Raw genomic sequence first — 19,125 nt, forward strand, 5'->3', positions numbered from 1 at the left:
CTAGCTGAACAAAAAACCCCAGTAAATGTCACATTGTATCGTACGCTTTTTTTCTGGACGCTACAGCAAACTTGGCGTTTTTAGCTGTTTATTTTCATTTAATTCTGAAATGGTATTGCTGATTTCAAGCGATGTTCCCGTGCTACAAAACATTCTGATTTTTAGCCGCTATAAAAATAAAGCCAGCCGTGTGGAATACGATAAGGCCCGCTGGTTGAGGAGTTGCGACACCACATGGCGACATTGGAATGTCGCCATGGGAGATTGGAATCGAACCTATAGGAACCCTTCGAACGAGGCCACGCTCACACGGCTGTTTAAAGGGGATCTTTCTTTAAGGTGGGCTTTGAAATTTTTATAGCTGCATGCTAATGAGTTTCTCTCAATAGAGAGCGTCGGTCATTGGGTGAGTTGCAATCAGCCACCATCGAGAGCCATTACCGCGGTCTCAACATACCTTTGCAGGTGGTCTCTGAAACTCAAAAGATTCGCTGAATTTTATATTTCTGTTTGAGAATACCAAGCTATAGCAAATGAAACTAAAGAAACCAATGTATCATGCCGATTAAAAAGTGATTCTAACCAATGATGCGCATCTGTCGGCACAATATTCCGATGAAGCACCCCGCATAACGTCTCAAGACGTTATGTAGAATGCAAGTTGCGCATGAAGACGTATTTACCACAATATTGGGGCATTGAATGAACGTTCTTCGTCTGAGGAGCTCTTCTGAGATGTATTCGTCACTACGTTCTCCAGTTATATTATACTATAAGAAAATTACATATGCTCCTCATTTCAATGATATTAGTAACATGCATCCAGAGACGCTGTATACACCCCCGCATTTTCTTGAATATGAAAAAAAAAAATCGCAGTTGTGGCTCTCAAAACCGCATTCACTAGCGCGAGCCGCCTTTTAGCTTGCTTTATGCAAGCCAAACTCCAGAGTAGTCATAAGAAAACAACATAGGTTCGCCTGTATTTTTCTGTGGCGGGCTCACGACTGCCATTTGGACAAAGTTGCAGGCCGACATCCGCAATCTATGGTCGCAATCGCAAACGGCTCTCACTTACGGCCACACTTGCTGATTATGCTCGTAATTTAGATTAGATGCCCTACTTTCCACTTTAGTGGCACATTATTTGAGGCGGAATGGAAATTGCTGTAATTTAAAACACTCAAAATTTGTATAGAGTAATTTAATGAAATATTTTCATTATTCGACTTCCTCTCTCACCATTTTTGATCAGTACGAATAAGCTTTTATAAAACCTAATGCCTTCTTTTGTTTTCTCTTTCCTTTTACAGTGGCCCCGCGAAGCACAGAACCTGTGATTAAAGAGCATTTCGGTAACGACAACTTGCACGTGGTATTGTAAGGAAGTTTTAAAATGAAACTGCCGATCGTTGATTGAGATCCGGCTAGTATTAGTCGATAGGTTTTGCCGGACAACATTCGAAGTTTTATTGCCTTTGTGTCATCAAAGTGCATACACAACTGCCTTCAAGACTAGCATTTATGGCACCAATTTGTTGCTTAAGGTATAAATGTATTGCGTAATCGCAATGAATATCTGAAATTACGAGCCATATTCAGGAGTTTTTGGAGGAGTGTGCTCCTACCTGGTAGAACAGCTGTATAGAAGTCTATCGTAGATTGACAGTGGTGGTGACAAGAAAACATTCAATATTGTCATGTAGACGAACCTTCTTTACGCGTCTGTGTATGGGAGAAACCTGACAATTTAGCAAGAGTGCAGGTGCTGCTGATTGTAGTCAGAAATGTCAATCGCAGCAATATGCTTTAATGAGAAATATATTTACTAGTAGCTCTCAAAACCTAACTAGGCGAGAGCAACAGCAGCTCGTGCACTCGAAGGTCGACGAAGGTCAAAATGCCGGGTTTCTTCTTGCTTACGCTTCGTTTAATTGAAACGAAGTAAAGGTCCAATGTGACAGTTTAGCCGCAAGTTGTTGTCCACGACAAAAGGGGTTCCACGCAAGCATACTACCCTTACACTGATAAGACCACGAATTGGCAGACGCAAAAATCACGTTAGTAGAAAACTTAAATCATAATAGACGAACACCGGGAATATTCGCTTAGAATTTTATACCTGCGTGAAATTGTTTTACATGTAAAACAGCTTATCGTATGAAAGGGAGAACAAAATTACTTCTGAAACATAGGCACACTAAGAGCAAGCTCGACCGATTATGCAATCATTAGTATCTTCTTTAAGACTTTCAAGCTTTTAATCCCTTTTTGTGCTCAGAAAAGAAGTAGCCACGGACAATTTCTGCGAAATTAGCAATAGCGGCTAAATGCAGTTATCACAATGCTGATGTAGAGACCAAGCTGTTTGTGCTTTGCGCCCGTGCGTTTGCTTTTGCGGTACTGTGAGGACGGCGCTGTTGACAGCGGTGGTCCGCTCCCTCAGCTTGTTGACGTTGGCTCGTCTCCTTCCCTTGCTTAGGTCCCGCGTAACATCTCGAGATTCCGCAAGCTGTCGTTGTTCTTGATCTGTGGTGGTACTGGGAGCATGCGCAAGCAGGTTTTATTCGCTAGCCTGCAAAGCTCGTTCGAGGCTAACGAAAAATTATGCTTTAGTCGAGGACAACGCAGAGAACTATAAAACTTTCTCCTAGGCGACTTAGTTCATAGTGGAAATGTTATACATTCAGCTCGAAACAACTAGGAACTGACGAGCATATGTCATGCTTATGTGTTTTGTCCTCGTCCTTTCCTAAATGTTTCGCCCTAAAGGTATTCCATTTCCGCAGGAAGGTGTGTAACGGAAAATAGCAGGTCTAAGGTTGCAAGACAGAAAGCATGCAGACTGGGTAAAAGAAAGAACTCGAGTTAATGGCATCCTAGTGGAAACTAAGACGAAGTGGACATGCGAAGGGCATTTAGTACGAGGAGAGGATACCGATGGTCGCTAAGTGTGACAAACGTGATTACAAAGGAAAGAGAGCGAAGCATGGGGCGATAGGAAGTTAGGTGCGCGGTTGCGGTTACGTTCGCATGGGTCATTTGAACGCGATGGTTGGATGGCATCCTCAAGGCGCTGCAGATGAAATTATGTCATGTTAGGAAGATAGTGAGAGACCGGAAAGCGTGGCGTAATATGGTTCATAGGGTCACGGAGAGTCGGACACGACTGAACGACTGAACTGAACTGAACTGAACACAGTACCTGGTTAATTGCAGTAATATGAGAGCAGCTTTCGCCCTGCAGTAGGTATAGCACAGCAGAAGATGATGACATGCCAGTTCCGTGCCCATGATTACCTCACAATGCCGACTTCTAAAACGAAGGATTGACTGCAGAACAGGCCACCTTTATTGCAGTCGTGTTAAAAGAGGCACCCGTCATGTTGGTCCAGGCAGTGCTTCCCTATTCTCCTTAAACTCCTGTCATATATGTCAACATCTGGTGTTTAGTGTATCAGTTTCCAGATCCACATTTAATAGCGACAACAGCGTCATTCTCAGCTAGAGGACAGACATTCAGGGGAAAGTAAAATAACCTTACAAGTACGCCCCTAACGGTATGAAGTTCCGAAGGCGCCCATATTTACTCCCTTCGAAATTTGTTATACTGGGTAGTATTGGGCCTTTTGGATTGCCCGAAGCTGCAAAACGTTTCAGCGAAAAGCTACGCAAGGCCTAGTCTTCATATTCGCCGGCATCAATCTCGTCCGAATCCTCCAGAACTATTGAAGCCGCTCAGCTGTGCCTTCTTGTACACTGCCTTGATTAAAATTCTAGCTGGCAGATTGGACCACTTAGGGCAACGAGGGGAAAGCGTCTATTGCGCGGTGGTCCGAAGCCCTCCACTACGACACCTCTTCATTTCTTTTTCACTCCTACCTTCCTCATTTTGCTCACCGCTCGGTTAATGCGTCCGCAGAGAAATGCGACAGATACCACGCCTTTTCTCTCCTGTATACCAATTTGAAACGCTGTTGACGCCTGCTGTACTGCGTCTGCTCCTGTATCCCAGCTGCACAAAAGGAGCTGGTGGGCTGGACTCCGTCGCTCAGAGCCACGAACTCCCGACCACCCTACGCGACATCGAGCCGACCCAACAATATAGACAATAAGGCTCAAGAATCAATAAACGTTTCCACCACCACCTGTGTGGAGCGGCGTACGAGGAAACGCCAAATGAAAGGCGCCATACAGACGCCTGGATGGGACGCCCGGTGGGGTCGGCTTTGTATATGCGTGAATCGCCTGGTGATGTCAGGACCGGATGTCACGTCACCATGACGTCAGTTTCGGTTGTTAGAACTGGCCGGATGGTCATCACATCACGAATTGACATGCCGTCACCGAGTGATGACGTTGTTGTCTGTAATCTCTTTCATTATCATCATCACCACTGTCACTATCACATACCACAAACTATAATTATCGATCACTCTCTACCACTAACTAGCGGTGGCGACCTGCATGGCAACCTAGCTGGCATGATGCTAGACAAGAACTAATGGCGAATTCGAATATCAGAGCAGGTGCACTCAAGAGCACTTCGAAAGTGCTCTCAGACAAGCGGGTGCCCTCCAATGGGAGAGCAGGAGTAGAATCACTGGCTTGCAATGATAGAGGAGGAGGACGTTTCCTTCGCTGAGAGCACCCAAGTGCGTTCCCGGCTGCTCCCTCGTCTATAGCGAGTGTAGAGAAAGTCACATGCCATACAGCGTCATATACAAGCCATCTTTTTTTTGCTCTTGTATCAGCGACGCTCAAAATGGCGGCTGCAAAGCGCCGGCGCTCGGCGAGCGGAAAGCATTGCTCAGGTGCTGTATGCATGTTTGAGAGTCGCTGCTGGCGTGGAAAGGTCCAAAGGAGGCAGATCGCCGCGCTGTGAGAACAAAGGCATCAAAACAAGCGGTTCTACACGGAGCGTTGGCTTCTCCGAGGGTTGCAACTGCCGCTAGTGTGGGCAGACGGAGAATTCTGGGGAGAGAAGTGCGATCACATGGTCCTAGCGCGCTGCTCTCGACACGCAGAGAGCGCTCCCGTGGAAGGACAGTTACACCCTCGCTAGGCGTGCTCCTGTACCGCTCTGTACTGCTCGGCGCCTCTGCTATCGTCCCCCCAACCGAATGCGCCATAAGATATGCTTCCCATTTGCCCTGCGTGGCTGGTCAGGATGATTGACAGCTATAGCGGGACAGGTCGCCGGACGTCGGGCGTGAGTATGAAGCATTAAATGTTTTCGCCTTAATTTGGTCTTATAATCAACCCGAAAAAACGCTCCTTCGGTATCTCTACGGTAGAGTTGCTGGCCTATATCTTGTCAATTCACAACGTATGCCGTTTTTCGACAGCAAATTCGAAGTGATTCAGAATTTTGCGCCTCCTACGTCACTTGAGAAGCTCAATAAATTTTTCGGGCTTCCGAAATTTCATCGCCACTTTCTCCACAAGTGGGCCAATTTACTGAAGGCTCTGACCGACCGGTTGGTTGGCACAAAATATCAGAAGTATAGCCGCGGTCATGCAATGGTTAAAATGCCCGACTGCTTTACCGGATTACCCGTGTTTGATCCCTACCTGCGGCGGCTGCGGGCAGCCTGATTGGTCAACTCATTGCCCAGGCATGCCTGGTGGCCGGGAGCGCAGATGAGATTACAGTTTTGAGGGTCACTAGGCCGAAAGCAATTTTTCTCCCCGGGCTTTCAAACTTGCTGGACAAGTCTACTCCAAGCCCACCCTATACCCTTATTACATTTAAAGAAATTACAACATATTATACCAACAGACACCTCCGCTTCCCGGAACCTTGTAAAGGTCTCCGGAGAGCGGGCTAAAGGCTCTTTCTCAAAACGTTTACAAACACAATGCTGTACCCGGCTGTCTTAAAGCTCTTCAATACAAACTTTGATGATGGCTGTAGCCTGTGTGGAGCGACCTTCTCGGAAGCTTTCCACATGGTCTGGGCCTGTCCATCCAATCCCCATCATTCCCAATCCTTCATTACTCACCCTTCAAGGGAGGTCTGAGAGGCGGCGCTACTCAGCTGCCATGACCTACAGTCCTAGCGGACATTTCCAGGGCGCGAGCGGCGTGGTTAGACGCCATTGCGAGGGCCTGGGCCAATAAGGCGTCGGTCCAAACACTTCCTTGTGCAAAAGTATAAAGGAATGTTTGACAGCCCTCCACTGTGGCACCTTTTTCCTCTCACCTTCATCCCTTCCTTACGGCGCGGTTCAGTGCGACAGAAGTGTGACTGATATTGCGCCCTTCCCTTGTTTTGTACCGATTATTATTATTATTATTATTATTATTATTATTATTATTATTATTATTATTATTATTATTATTATTATTATTATTATTATTATTATTATCGTTATTATTACTATTATTACTATTATGTAGACTACCGTCGTTTGAATGCGGTAACAAAGAAAGACATATGCCCGATGCATCGCATTGATGACGCTGTCGACTGTCTGCATTCGGCGTCATATTTCTCCTCTGTTTATTTGCGATCTGGTTATTGGCAAATTCCTCTACATCCATCGGACCGTGAGAAGACTGCTTTTGTAACACCAGATAGTTCATATGAATTTAATGCAATGTCCTTTGGATTATGCAACGCTCCCGCGACGTTCGAGCGATTTATGGACACTATCTTTCGTGGCCTCAAATGGGAAATATGAATATGTTACCTTGATGATCTCATTTTTTGGAAAGACCTTTGGAAAGAGGCTCCATAATGTTCTTGGCTGCATTGGCAAAGCGGGCCTCATTTTGAATTCGAAGAAGTGTCATTTTGAGAGCGACAAACTTTAGTTCTTGGGTTACTCGTCAACGAGGATGGTATCAGGGCGGATCCGCAGAAGATTACTGCAGTACGCGACTTCGAAACTCTACGCACCTTGAAAAGTTGTCGGAACTTTCTTGGCCTCTCTTCTTGTTTTCGTCGCTTCATTGCTGGTTTAGCGCAACTTGCCAACGCCCTACTTCTCTACTGCACTAGGATTCGCAATTTATGTGGACCCCAGAGCGCGAATCCTCTCTCAATCTGCTCAAGTCTTCTCTAACTTCAGCACCACTGCTGCGCCACTTCGACCCCTCTGCTGCTTCTCAGTAAGCCGCTATGCGGCGTAACAATATTATTATTAGTAATATTATTATTGCAGAACAAGAAACACAGCGGCCTTCGATCGAAGACTCCTGGCCGTGTACCTCACCATCAAACATTTTCAGCACTTCACGAAGGGTTGAGGCTTTCATGTCGTTGAAATTCATGTCCTTGACATTTGCCTCCACACGGAATCAAAGCACTCACACCGATCCCGAGATCCGCCAACTGTGATTTACATCCAAGGGCCGCATTATGCCGTTGCTGATGCAGTTTCCTTTGTCAGTTCAATGACGTCCCGTGACCAGTGGTCATTGAGGAGCTAACAGCGGCACCGCGCAACGACTTATAGCTTCATCGCCTTCGCTCCTCATTCACGCTGTTATCTTTCACTGAATATCCTATGCCGTTCTGTTCCGCGCCCGAACGTAGATCTGGCTTTCTGTTACCCTCTTTTTACAATCTACGCAACACCAACGACCTTGGCCATTTTGCGACACAGAAGCTGGTTATATCTCGATTCCTTTGGCCAAGCAACAATTCCAATAATCTTCGCTGGGCACGGCCATCATTCGGCCTTCAATGTCAGCAGTTTAACGTTCCCCGGTATACCGTTGCGCCTGCTTGCCCATTTCAGTCTCCCGACGAGAGCGTTTGACACGTTCACGTCTACGTATAGACCTTGGTAGACCCTTCTTGTCATCACGTGGGACCTCTTACCTTATCAGATGTTTGGATCATTTCAACCGCGTGGCCGATGTGTGTGGGGATGGTAGTGGTCGTTTTTGAATTATGGATACTTCTGTTTAAGCTATACATATATTGCTGGACTTATATCAACCATTCGACGTAATGTCGCCTGTGATTTACCATGAAGCGTGGTCGTTACTGTTGTGTAGGCTAAGAGAGAGGGTCTGTTATATTCGCTGTCGGTCCTGTCACCAATTGTATACGATTGCAGCAGGTGCTACATACTTTCTCTTTAAATTTCTTGCTTCTTCTCTCTGTTGAATAGTTTAACGGTTGTGTTTAACGGTTGATATTCTTGAAGCGTAGCAATGGGTGTAAGTTTTGGCATAACCGTGATGGCGCGAATTGTGTTTCTATTTATTGTTTTAGCTTCCCCCACTGTCGTTTGGTCAGTCTATGGAACTGATCTTGGGATACTAGACGTCTTGTACTGAACGTGCGAGACGCCTAGCTACATTTGTTCGAGCACCTCCTCCTTTAGACGGCATTAGGTTGATCCGATTCATGATTCTTTAAAGAAAACTCTTTCCTTGAAATAAGGCTGCTTTGTAAAACGCTGGGTCATGCTACGACTGACCAGTCAGGGTCTGGCGCTGTTCCCTACAAGCTATCACTTGCCGTCTGTAGACTTATGCAGGAAATCGTGATGGATGGGTCGCCGTTTGCTCGAGTGAGCTTCAGATATATTGCTCAGCAGTACGAATGTGCCTGCGTAGCCTGTGAATAGCATGTTACTCGATACCCAAGGGTAGTGGCAGTTTCGATTACCGTTTCAAAAGGGATGTTGAGAGAACCTGCGAATTTGGCCTCGTTACGTCCTAGAGGCAGATTGCATGTGCAAGAGCCACGCTCCTGAGTTAGATTTTCGTTTCCGTGGTCTTTTTCAATTAAAATGAGTGCCGGAGAAGGGGAAGAAAGTCTAATCTAAAGCTGATCCGACGTTCACCTCGCCGAATGGTATCAAATCTTGAGCGATGATCAAGGGCTCCCTAGGATAGAGATCTGACACTGTCTTTACGGAAAAGCTCACCTTGCATGCTGCAAGGCGCGCAACTCGAAATGTCGAACGATCGGCGAAATGCGACTTTTAAATGCGGAGCCAGGTTCCTATGTACGCAGGAGTTCGATAAGGGCCGTCTGTACGTTCATTTAGCAATCATTCCAAATATCTCGGTTCGATTTCTGTGTGGGCCCATACTTCATAAATGTAATGGTTAAGTTATTAATATTATTTCCTTGAGCATGCTGCAATGCAGACACGCATTCCTTTCAATTTTATTTCAGTGCAGTGAGGTTTCTACATTTCAGTGCAGTGAGGTTTCTACCATCTTAAAACTGCACCAATCGGTCTGTATGAAGGCATGCTAAGCTGTAATGTTTTGTAAATGCTGGCAGATGCAGATTCCAAACTGCTGCTTGCTGTTGTTGTTTTCTGTATCCTCTTTTTTATGCTTCCGACCAGCCATATATAAAACACACTAATACGGTCGAAATGCACACTACTTCGTTTTCGCTACTTACTGCTACCTTGGGTTCTTTTTGTAGGAGATGTCGCCTCGAAGATGGATCTTCTGGGCACCGAGGTTGAGCACAAGGCAAGATTCCTGAATGGCGGCCTCCCTGTCACCCTGACCCTCTGGCACCTAAGCCCATGACGGGCGTCGATTCACGTTATGTGAAGGCAGCGCTCCTTGCCTGAATAAACGCACCTTTCGTGCACTCGCTGCTATACAAAGAAACACGAAGCCCGGAATTGATTTCTACCAAGGTACACCAAGTTCTACCATAAGAAATTGCGAGAATGGTACAAACGTACTAATTTAGGGTTATGGGTAAAAGAAATGTAGTCTGTCTAGCGTACATCTAGGCCATGATAGAAAAAGTGCGGCAGACACACGAGGGCTCCTATGACTACCATTCCTCCTTTTTCGTTGTCTTGGTGGGCGCTAAACGATCTCCATTTGATGGAACATAAAGAATAGATTTTATTCACTGCTTCTGAATTTGATCTTTTCAGTATTGTTTAATGACACAATAGGAGCTGACTGGAAGTGTTCTGCAAGGTTTTATATCGTTGCACGCAAACAGACGCTGTTAAAGAGTATTTAGTGGGAATATTAAGAAACTAACACAAAAACTACAGGGATTCGAAGCTGCGGAGCTTGATGTCGAGCGATAGGTATGTTGATGTGACACCAGGCTGGTTTAAAGTCTTTAATAATATATTCATGCTGGAAGTATTACCAACACAGCCTTCTGATTACTGAAAAAAGGTACGACGGTTTTGAGGTTTGTTTACCTCGAAGAAAGGGATAGCACAGTATATATCACACTTCTGGGTTGACACTGAGCCTTGTCGTAAAGGAAAGGAGGAAAACGGATATAAAAAAGAGCTGCTATAGTAGGGGCTGCGCCCCGCTAAATTTAACGGCCGCTGTCCATACTTGGTGGCTTGCCCAAGGTGCAGGGACATTTTATGCTCGGCCCGAAGGGCACACCTCGAGACGCAGTTCTTTCCACGCTGATTTTCAACATTGTCATGATGTATCTGGCGGCACAGCTAGCCAAGGTCGAAGGCCTGAAGCGCGGGCTGTAGGATGACAACATCGTCCTTTGGGCTATGCGGTCAGTGTGGATGGCATTGAAACCTTGTTAACATAAGAAGTTGGGCTTGTAGGTAAGCATTCATTGTAAACGAGTGCAAAACGACCAATACAGTAGAGAAAAAAAGACACAGGCGGCCGCTCGAAACGTAATGGTTCATACGAAAAAACATCAATAGAAATACAAGAGAGGGGGAAGATAAAAAAAAAAAAAACAAAACAAAGTTAGATGCCGCATCAGGGGCATTAAATAGGGCGTGAAAACACGAATGATACATCTTAAAGCAAATCAGAGGACGCCAGCACAAAAGAAGCAGGCGGCAAACTCGTCTCCAAGGGATACAATCTCAGGACTTGTTAGGGTGACTGAGGAGGGGCTGACACTTGTCTCAGTAGATGTTGCTATGCAACAGGCTTCCTTAAGCGAGAATTTTCTTTGATGTGCAATAAGAACAGTGGCATTGTCTAATTTTGCACTCATCGTTTACGCTATCCTCCTCATTTGTTTCCCGGGCAGTAGCCGGCCAGGATGTAAAGTGGTCTTGACTAAGAGAATTCTTGTGCTCCATGAGGCGTATATTTAAACATCACCCAGTTTTTTCAAAGTAAGCGTAGCTACAGGTCGTCGAAATTTTGTAGACATCATTTTGCAGCATTCAACATATCTGTTTACATGCTTGATGCCACATATTTTGCTGACGGAATGGGATGTAGTATTAGCTCGTTTTTGAACCGCCGCGCACAAGCGGGAGAGCTTGGCGGGGGCGGTTAAAATGATATCGACATCGCAACTTCCACGTATATTTACGGCCAATCAGAATTTGTGTGATTAGGATTACGGCAACCTTTCGGTTTCCTCGCGGACGCTTGTTGAAGGCCGTGTAGGCCCTAACAGAACTAGTGGACTTCTCGCAAAGGCTTGAGAGGGAAGATTCAGGGAACTCCGATGCTTTCAATTCAGCACCCTGTTCATGTAAAGCATTTTGAGCATTATGAGTGCATAATTTTACGAGCGCCGACCTCAGACGAGAAACTACAACTCCATGTTTCATGGTTTTTGAATGAGCGGCAGAGTAGGTAGTCAGAGGCTTTGAGCACCTCGGAGCGAAACGCCAGCAGATGTGGTCTGACAAAAAGTGCAGGGAATGTCTAAAAACTTCAGTTTTTGCTATTTTTGAAGTTCAATAGTAAATGAAAGTCTGAAATTATTTTCTTTAAACCCACTTAAAATATCAGTAATGTGCCTGCTGAAGTTATCAATTTCTGTGAACAGGAAGTCAACAACATGCCGAAATATACAATGGTAAGGTTCGCCGAGGTTTGCTGCTATGTGTAAATGAATGCACCTCAGAAAAATATCACAAATCGTAGGTGCGTCACCGGAACCAATGCATGCACCATAATTTTGAACGTGCAGGTTATTGCACCACCTCACAAAGGTCGACAGCAGATAAAATGACAACTCAATAAATGGTCAACTGACGAGCCGCAATTTGGTATAAAGGTGATTTCGTCATTATCCTAAACAATGCAGCGTTGCACGAATTCTATGAGGAAACTGTGCGGCAGAAAATAATATAGATCTTTGACGTCTATACTCCACGTGCACAGCCTATAGGTTCGTCAATGAGACGGCCGTTTCCGAAAGCTTTTCCCGGATAAAAGCTGCCACTCCTCATGCGTCGCTGCGAGAAATAAAGACGTTCGCGGCGGCCATTTTGATTTTTTTAGCTGCTACCGGTTTTTTCTATTGCAACATGAATTATAAAATAAGGTACCCATTTCTGTAGAGGTGAAAACATTGATGATACTTCAGTCATCAGGGGCAACTAATGCGTACAAGCCCTGAGTGCGTCCTACAAACAAGCGCTGAATGACCAGCTGCTGTTCAGTCCCCCTTCATTGTGGGTATCATGCATCAATGCATTAATGATTATGATGATGATTATGATGTGATTAGTCAAAATGGCACATACCCATGTTAAGGAATTGGCCAGGGTACATTGTCAACAGCTTCAAATGAATAATCGCTGTTTTCTTTTCCTTTTCTATTAACCCTGCCACTGTAGTGCAAGAGTTTTTCATATGTGCTCATGGTGACGCGCCTTGAACTACTGTGAGAGAAGATATTCTGCGCCACACGCCGTTACAGCATACCAGCATTGCCCTCTGATAGGTATATCCGTTCATCCATCGAAGTAACAAGCCTTTAATGCGATGTCTCTAAGGTTCCCCACTTTCAGAATATCCGGCGACATTGTCGTTGTCGATGACTGAAAATTCAGGAGCAGTTTGAGATGGGCGATATATTTCTTAATGAAGTTTCATAACGAAAGCTTTATCATTAAGCTGGAATTAAAACTGAGTAAGCTTTTAGGAGGGAGTGGAAATCGAACCCAGGACTTTCGTTTTGAAAGACAGACACACACTCAGAGGTCGCGAAGACTCGCTATGTGTGATTATGAAGCAACAGAGCACTACGCGCTGGAAACGTCCCTTGACATGGACGCATTTTGTGTAATTTTTCCAGGGCCTTTGATCGTGTTCCTAAACAACGTTTACTGCTAAAAATTAAAAATTTGCAGGTTGACGATAAAACGACCAGATGGATCACTGTGTTCTTGACTAGTCAGTTGCAATCAGTTAAAATAAACGATTGCTTATCTATACGAGTGAAGTCAGGTGCCCCAGAAGGATCAGTTCTCGGGACTTTGCGCTTTTTAATTTACATTGATACGTGGCAAGAAGGTTAGCCCAAGAAACACAACAGCTGATGACTCGCGTGAATGTTCCGGCAAACGCCACACTTCTCTTAGCACCTACCACGGTTGCTACACTTCGTCTTCCTTCCGTCTCTCTGTTGTTGATCGTCATTTTATTCAATGTTCAGGGACACAAGGCATATATGTGACAATATAAATGATATAGCATATGTATCAACTCACCGTTCTGCCTTTTTGCAGATGACTTCGTGATCTATAAAAAATGTCTAACGCTATCTACTCACACATGACCCAATCCGACTTAAACATTCCAACTGAATGATGCCGATGATGGCAAATAAACATTAGTGCAGAAAAAATAAACAAAACAGATTTTGCTTGTTCCAGGGCCGACACATAGTATTTACACAATAAAGCGTGGAAATGTTGAATATGTTTCTTCCGCAAAATATCTCGATGTTACCATTCTAATGTCTTTTAGAATGCACATAGACCGTAACACCAGGAAAGGTTTTAGGAACCCTGGCATTCCAGGGCGTCGTTTACAGCTCGCACATTCTGTCACAAGATATCAAGCTTACATATACATAAGACCGATCTTAGAATATGCTTCTCTTATATGGTATCCTCGCGAGGCCGCCCTTTTTAACCTTCTTGGATCTGTTTCAAAGAAAGCAGCAAGGTTCATTATATCATCATATCCAAGATTTCAGAGCGTATCATCAATCAAAGAAATTTTGAACCTTCCGCCGTTCGCTTCCCGAAGAAAATTTGCACGATTATCATGTTTTTCGCGCCTTATATTACAAGCATTCGGAATTTTCTCACTCCCATCTTCCTGCTCCTCACTATTCGTCTCGCTTTGACCATACAAACAAAATCTTCCCAATTTCGTGGGAACAAAAAAATACCAAAATTCGCATCTAACACTCGCAGTAAATTATTATAATGAGTTGCTGTTAATATTGCTGTTCTGACAGACTTCCTATAGTTCCAAGCAGCATTGCTGGCTTTTACAGGCACTTTGTGGTCGATTTGTGAGGTTTTGTCGTGGCCTGTATTGATTTTTTTCTTCCTTCCTTTCGGTGTCTTCTTTGTCTCTATGTCGGTGAGTTCGCAAAAGTTATTTTTTATCATCTTTCGTTTTGTACACTCATGAACCGTTTTTAGTGCCTGTCGCGCACAATGTACCCTCTTTGCCATCAGAAACCCTGATGCGAAGTTTGATTCTAACCTTTGTTTAGAGCCCTTGATCTATGCCAAAAGGCAAGAAATAGTCTTCGCAGATAAGAGTGAGTGGCTCTCTTTCCCTGCAGGAGATTTATATTTTGGGAGTCGGGACGTCTTATAAATGCTGCATTAAATCACGCAGCCTGGTTACTTTTGGCAAAGACGGTACATATTTATAAAAACTCGTTTGCTGATATCGCTGCAAATATTTCTCTTTTCAAAGATCTGTTATTAGGTTGGAATATTGTTTGCCCGCCTATTGTTCCTAGTTTTTACAAGGATTACTTGCCAAGCTATTATTTACCTTATTAATTACCCTCGCAAACCTTCATGACACCATCTCTTATCTTGTTTGTGTTCCACCCAGCTTTTTGCTTCTATGCTCTCCCAATGGAATGCCCTGTTGGACCTTTAGGGTATTTCAATAAAATAAATATGACAGCATTGATCAGAATCTGTCCAACCGTTCGTTTCCCATCTTAATTATAGTCACCGTCACATTAAATTTAATGGTGAATCTTCGCAAATGAAAGTAAATTTTCTCGACACCACGGTGTCGGTGGAAAATGCTAAACTTAAAACTTCTTCTACAGAAAGCCGACGGATCAGCAACAATTTTTCCAGTCATCATCCGAGACATCGTGACCAAGGAATATTCGTGGGACAGGCGACACGGCTTAGAAGAATATGTAGCGATGAGAATGATTACTTGAACAGACTTTATTCACTAAATGCAACCATAATAGAAAAAACTAAACTTGTGATTCCTTTAATACGGCCCTCGAGAAAGTAAGCGTTTTAGGTCGGAACGATGTGCTCAAGCAAACGAACAAATATCAAGATTGAACGCCAGTCTCCTCTTGCAACAGAATACTCCAATATCCTTCCATAAGCAATATTCTGCGGAACTACCATTCCATGCCATCATCTAACGAACGCATGAAGAAAATATTCCCGGGGCACCAAGGGTAACAAACAAACGTAACACAAACTTCAGAGGTATTATAGTACATTCAAACGTCGACAACAACTTCCGAAACAACCACATCCTTGCTGTCTACCCAGATATAAGATGTGCAGTAATTTACAAAACGACACCACGGTCAAACCTACTGCAAGTGATTTCGATTTTCGCATAATATCAGGTTATAATTGCACATCGTGAAACTTCACTCACCTTCCAGAATACTCCTTAAGTGATAAACAGTGCGTGGGAGAGGCAGGGCAATCAGTGAAGGTAGGCTAAATTGTCATCGAGCACGAAAGCCTCCCGAAAGCAGTTTGCAAACATTTCAATCAGAAACACGATATATTTGGTAACGTTAAGTTGTTTAATCTCCAGTCTGGTTTTAAATATTCAAGAGCCAGTAAATACATTGCGGGTATATTTATTTAATAAGTTTAGAACAATTCAACCAACATTTATAAGTATCTCGAAAGGAACATTAGAACGTCTTAAATATAGTCCCTCTGCGCCATAGCTAATAACCAAAACAGTCCCATAAAGCGTAGATTGTACAGTTTGTCCACAGTACATTGATGTTCTATGCCCCCTCCCCCCCCCCCCCACGCCTTTCTGCCATAGCATGCGCTGTACGTGTTTTTTTTTTTAAACATGTTTACATCTGATCACTTCCTGCTTGGTTCCCACTTGAATCATTTTCTTCAGATGATGTCAGGCGTGACAGGTATAGTTCCCTAGATTTGTTATTATTCTGTTTCTTTGTCCTTCTCCCCCCCCCCTTGCGGAAAGCTCTTGATAACTATTCCCCGGCAGCTGCATTCGTTATCGGGGCCCTATGCAATGTCACTCCCCTTTCAAGAAATTCGTATCAGTATCGACGCTGCTTTAGTTCTCACTTATCAATTCGGCATTGTACGTTTCCTGCTGCTGCCGTTTTTTATTTTCTTTTCCAGTCCAAGAAATCAACGATTGCAGGCTGATTAATTCATACGGAAGGAAACATTCTTTCACTCCTTTTCCTGCTTCTCTCTCTTCACAGTTTCACAGTTATCACAGTTTCATTCGACAGACGAATTCAAAGTGCTAGACCCAAGCGTGGCTATGGACGCTTTTACAAACATTCCAGTGCACCTGCCGCCATTTTGGACGAAGAACCGCGCCGTGGGGTTTACGCAAGTCGAAGCCCCTTTCGATCTTCGGTGCATAACGCCTCAACTGGTGATGCACCTCCACGTCATGTCAGCAATTTCTTCGGAGGTAGCTGATGAATTTGATGATATTATGAGAGCCCCGAACCCGACCACATCATACGACCGTTGCAAGGTCATTTTGCTGACGCGCAAAAATGTGTCAGAGAGAAGCCGCCTGCAGCAACTCTTCAACGCAGAGGAACTTGGCGATCATCGCCCGTCGCAGCTATACGTACTTCCTATGCGTATTTCAGCGACCGCCAGTGATGATCACGCTGCCCTGCACAAATACGAGTCTCCTTGTTGAAACGTTGCTTCGGCTCGTGAACTGCGGGTTTCCCTCCGCCCTTGCTCAATGCTCTTTCATATTTGTTATGTGTTGTGTGTGCTAAGTGTTGTTACTCATGTCAACCAACGGTACATTTTTTTCATTCTATCACATTTTAATGGTCAATAGTAACAAGAAGATTTTTTTTTTTTTGTATTCAATCGAAATACCTTTTTTTATCATTTTTTTGCAATATTTCTCAAACGTTACTATAAGCCAACAAAAAAGGAGACCATCAAGCTCGGTCCTAAGGGCCTGACGGGATAGTGACCTATGGGCCGGTTTGATTACACTCACAAAATTAAGGCTAACTCGTAAGAACCATTTCCAGTGAACGCCCACACAAATTACATATAAACGCCGCTTGTTGCGCTTGTGACGTTTTCCTTTTCGGCGAAATATATTTTTAAAAGGTAGCCATTTAAGACATGCTGCCGCTTTTAATTCTCAATACATATAAAGCTTAAACGACATTCGGCGAAGCATAGCGTCAAGGTTCACGGGAGATTTGCGTAGTGATCAAAATTCCCACGCGAGGACTTGTAAATGACATCTAAAAAAGCTTTCGCGCATCACAATATTTGTGGCAGAACGTGTGATGCAAGTGTGACAAAGCTCCGTTTTCCGTTACACTTCTTGAGCCTAATAGCTATGGCCTGAGAAGCTATTTCATAAGATTAATTAAATTTTTAAACACTGATGAATGGGTCTCCACAATTGCGGTCACCCCTGCAGTAATAACATGCAGGTCTTTTAGTAATAAACGAAAGTAAAGTTATCAATACTTTACAAATATCAATATTGGCGCCAACAGTTTAGGTTCACAAGAAAATACGAAACGTAACTCATGTTGGAGCAGAAAGTAGGACAAGTTGGTTTAGGAGCATGGCCGGAAAAGCGCGAGAGGTAAACGGGCTTCTCCAGCCATGTAACTCATAGACACGAAAGCTACACGATGCAAGGAAACTTATTCCGCAACTAGTGAGCAGTGTCCCATTCATAATACGGAAACTTTTTTCGCAGAAGAAAAGGGGGTGTGAAATATAGTTGCAAACGGCAGCCATCCGTTTTTTGTTTGTTTTTTTTTTTTTTTTTTTTTTTTTTTTTTTTTTTTTTTTTTGCTCCAGGAAGGGCAGGAATTCTCGGACAGTGTTTCAGAAATACATTTTGTATGATGTTTAATTGTTACAGTTTAAAAATTGTATTCAAATTAAGGACAACATTACGACCAAGTTTAGTGGAATGTTGAGCTAATATTTACAATACATCATAGAACATATTTGTTAATTGTCATCTATATAACAATATTTAAGAATATCGTCACCGCTGTTCAATTTCAGTGATGAGTTAACGTTCGTAGTGCACCAATGGCGTAGTTTTCAAATTTGTTGTTTACAGAGCCTGTTAATATAAAGCCTAAAATTCCTCCAGCTTACACCAAACATTTCTCATATGAATCTAACGACCGGCGCTACCTAGATTCTTTCCCCACAAAGAGCCCGTCGTTCAGAGAACAAAATGAAAGACAAAAACATTATCGTTCTAAAGCGAAGCATGAGCTTAATTTACCACTGCTTCCTTGGTGCGCCGTGCTCTACGCGGTATTCGCACGCATTCCTCTCCAGACGCCGGTGATAGAACGACGGATAGGGAGGCGTAGTTTGTAGATACTGTTTCGCGTTCCTCCTCACACTGTTCAATGAGCTTGATAGTATAAGGGGTGGACGCAAGATAATCCACATCACTCTGGCGTTCCCTTCGGTATCAATGTTTGCTTCAAGATTTTTACATTCCAGTCTGGGAGGTCTCGCTTCAGAGATAGAATAAAGAGGACGATGACAAAGCCATGAACAAACATGTAACTAAAGATTGGAATTCTGCGATGAAGAATGCACAACAGCGGGCCTAGAAGTGCCGCAGTAGAAGAAAGACAGCTGCCTCGCACGTGTTGTTCTCATGAAGGCCCTGTTATTTTATGTGTTTTCGCAATGCGTTATTGCTTGCCTAGAACGATTCAGGCTGGAAAGAAGCCCTGTGCCTATTAGCCTTGCCTTCCTTCGTTGATTATCTAGAAGTCAATGGTTGATTCCTAGATAATCAGCCATTGACTCATTCCAAATAACACCTCCCTAAACTATTTATCAATTTCATGTCTAGGCGTCCAAAATGTGAGACTAGTGGCCTTATGTGTTGCAACATTCCTCAGAAGACTAACTTTACACCAGA

The 19,125-nt window shown here is 43.9% G+C and overlaps 1 protein-coding gene across 1 annotated transcript in view; it reads left to right on the top strand.

Annotated features, from left to right (window-relative positions):
* LOC146194540 (putative thiopurine S-methyltransferase) overlaps positions 1-9,590 on the top strand; it is a 126,410-nt gene extending 116,820 nt beyond the window's left edge. The window contains exons 7-8 of the mRNA XM_084597451.1: positions 1,314-1,355; positions 9,407-9,590. Coding sequence (XP_084453577.1) covers positions 1,314-1,355; positions 9,407-9,516 — 152 coding nt within the window. The 3' untranslated portion in view covers positions 9,517-9,590. The remainder of the gene's footprint in view (positions 1-1,313; positions 1,356-9,406) is intronic.
* Positions 9,591-19,125: the final 9,535 nt, after the last annotated feature.

The sequence above is a fragment of the Amblyomma maculatum genome, chromosome 3 (assembly GCF_055883805.1).
Source record: "Amblyomma maculatum isolate TAMU_Amacu chromosome 3, ASM5588380v1, whole genome shotgun sequence".
NCBI lineage: Eukaryota > Metazoa > Arthropoda > Arachnida > Ixodida > Ixodidae > Amblyomma > Amblyomma maculatum.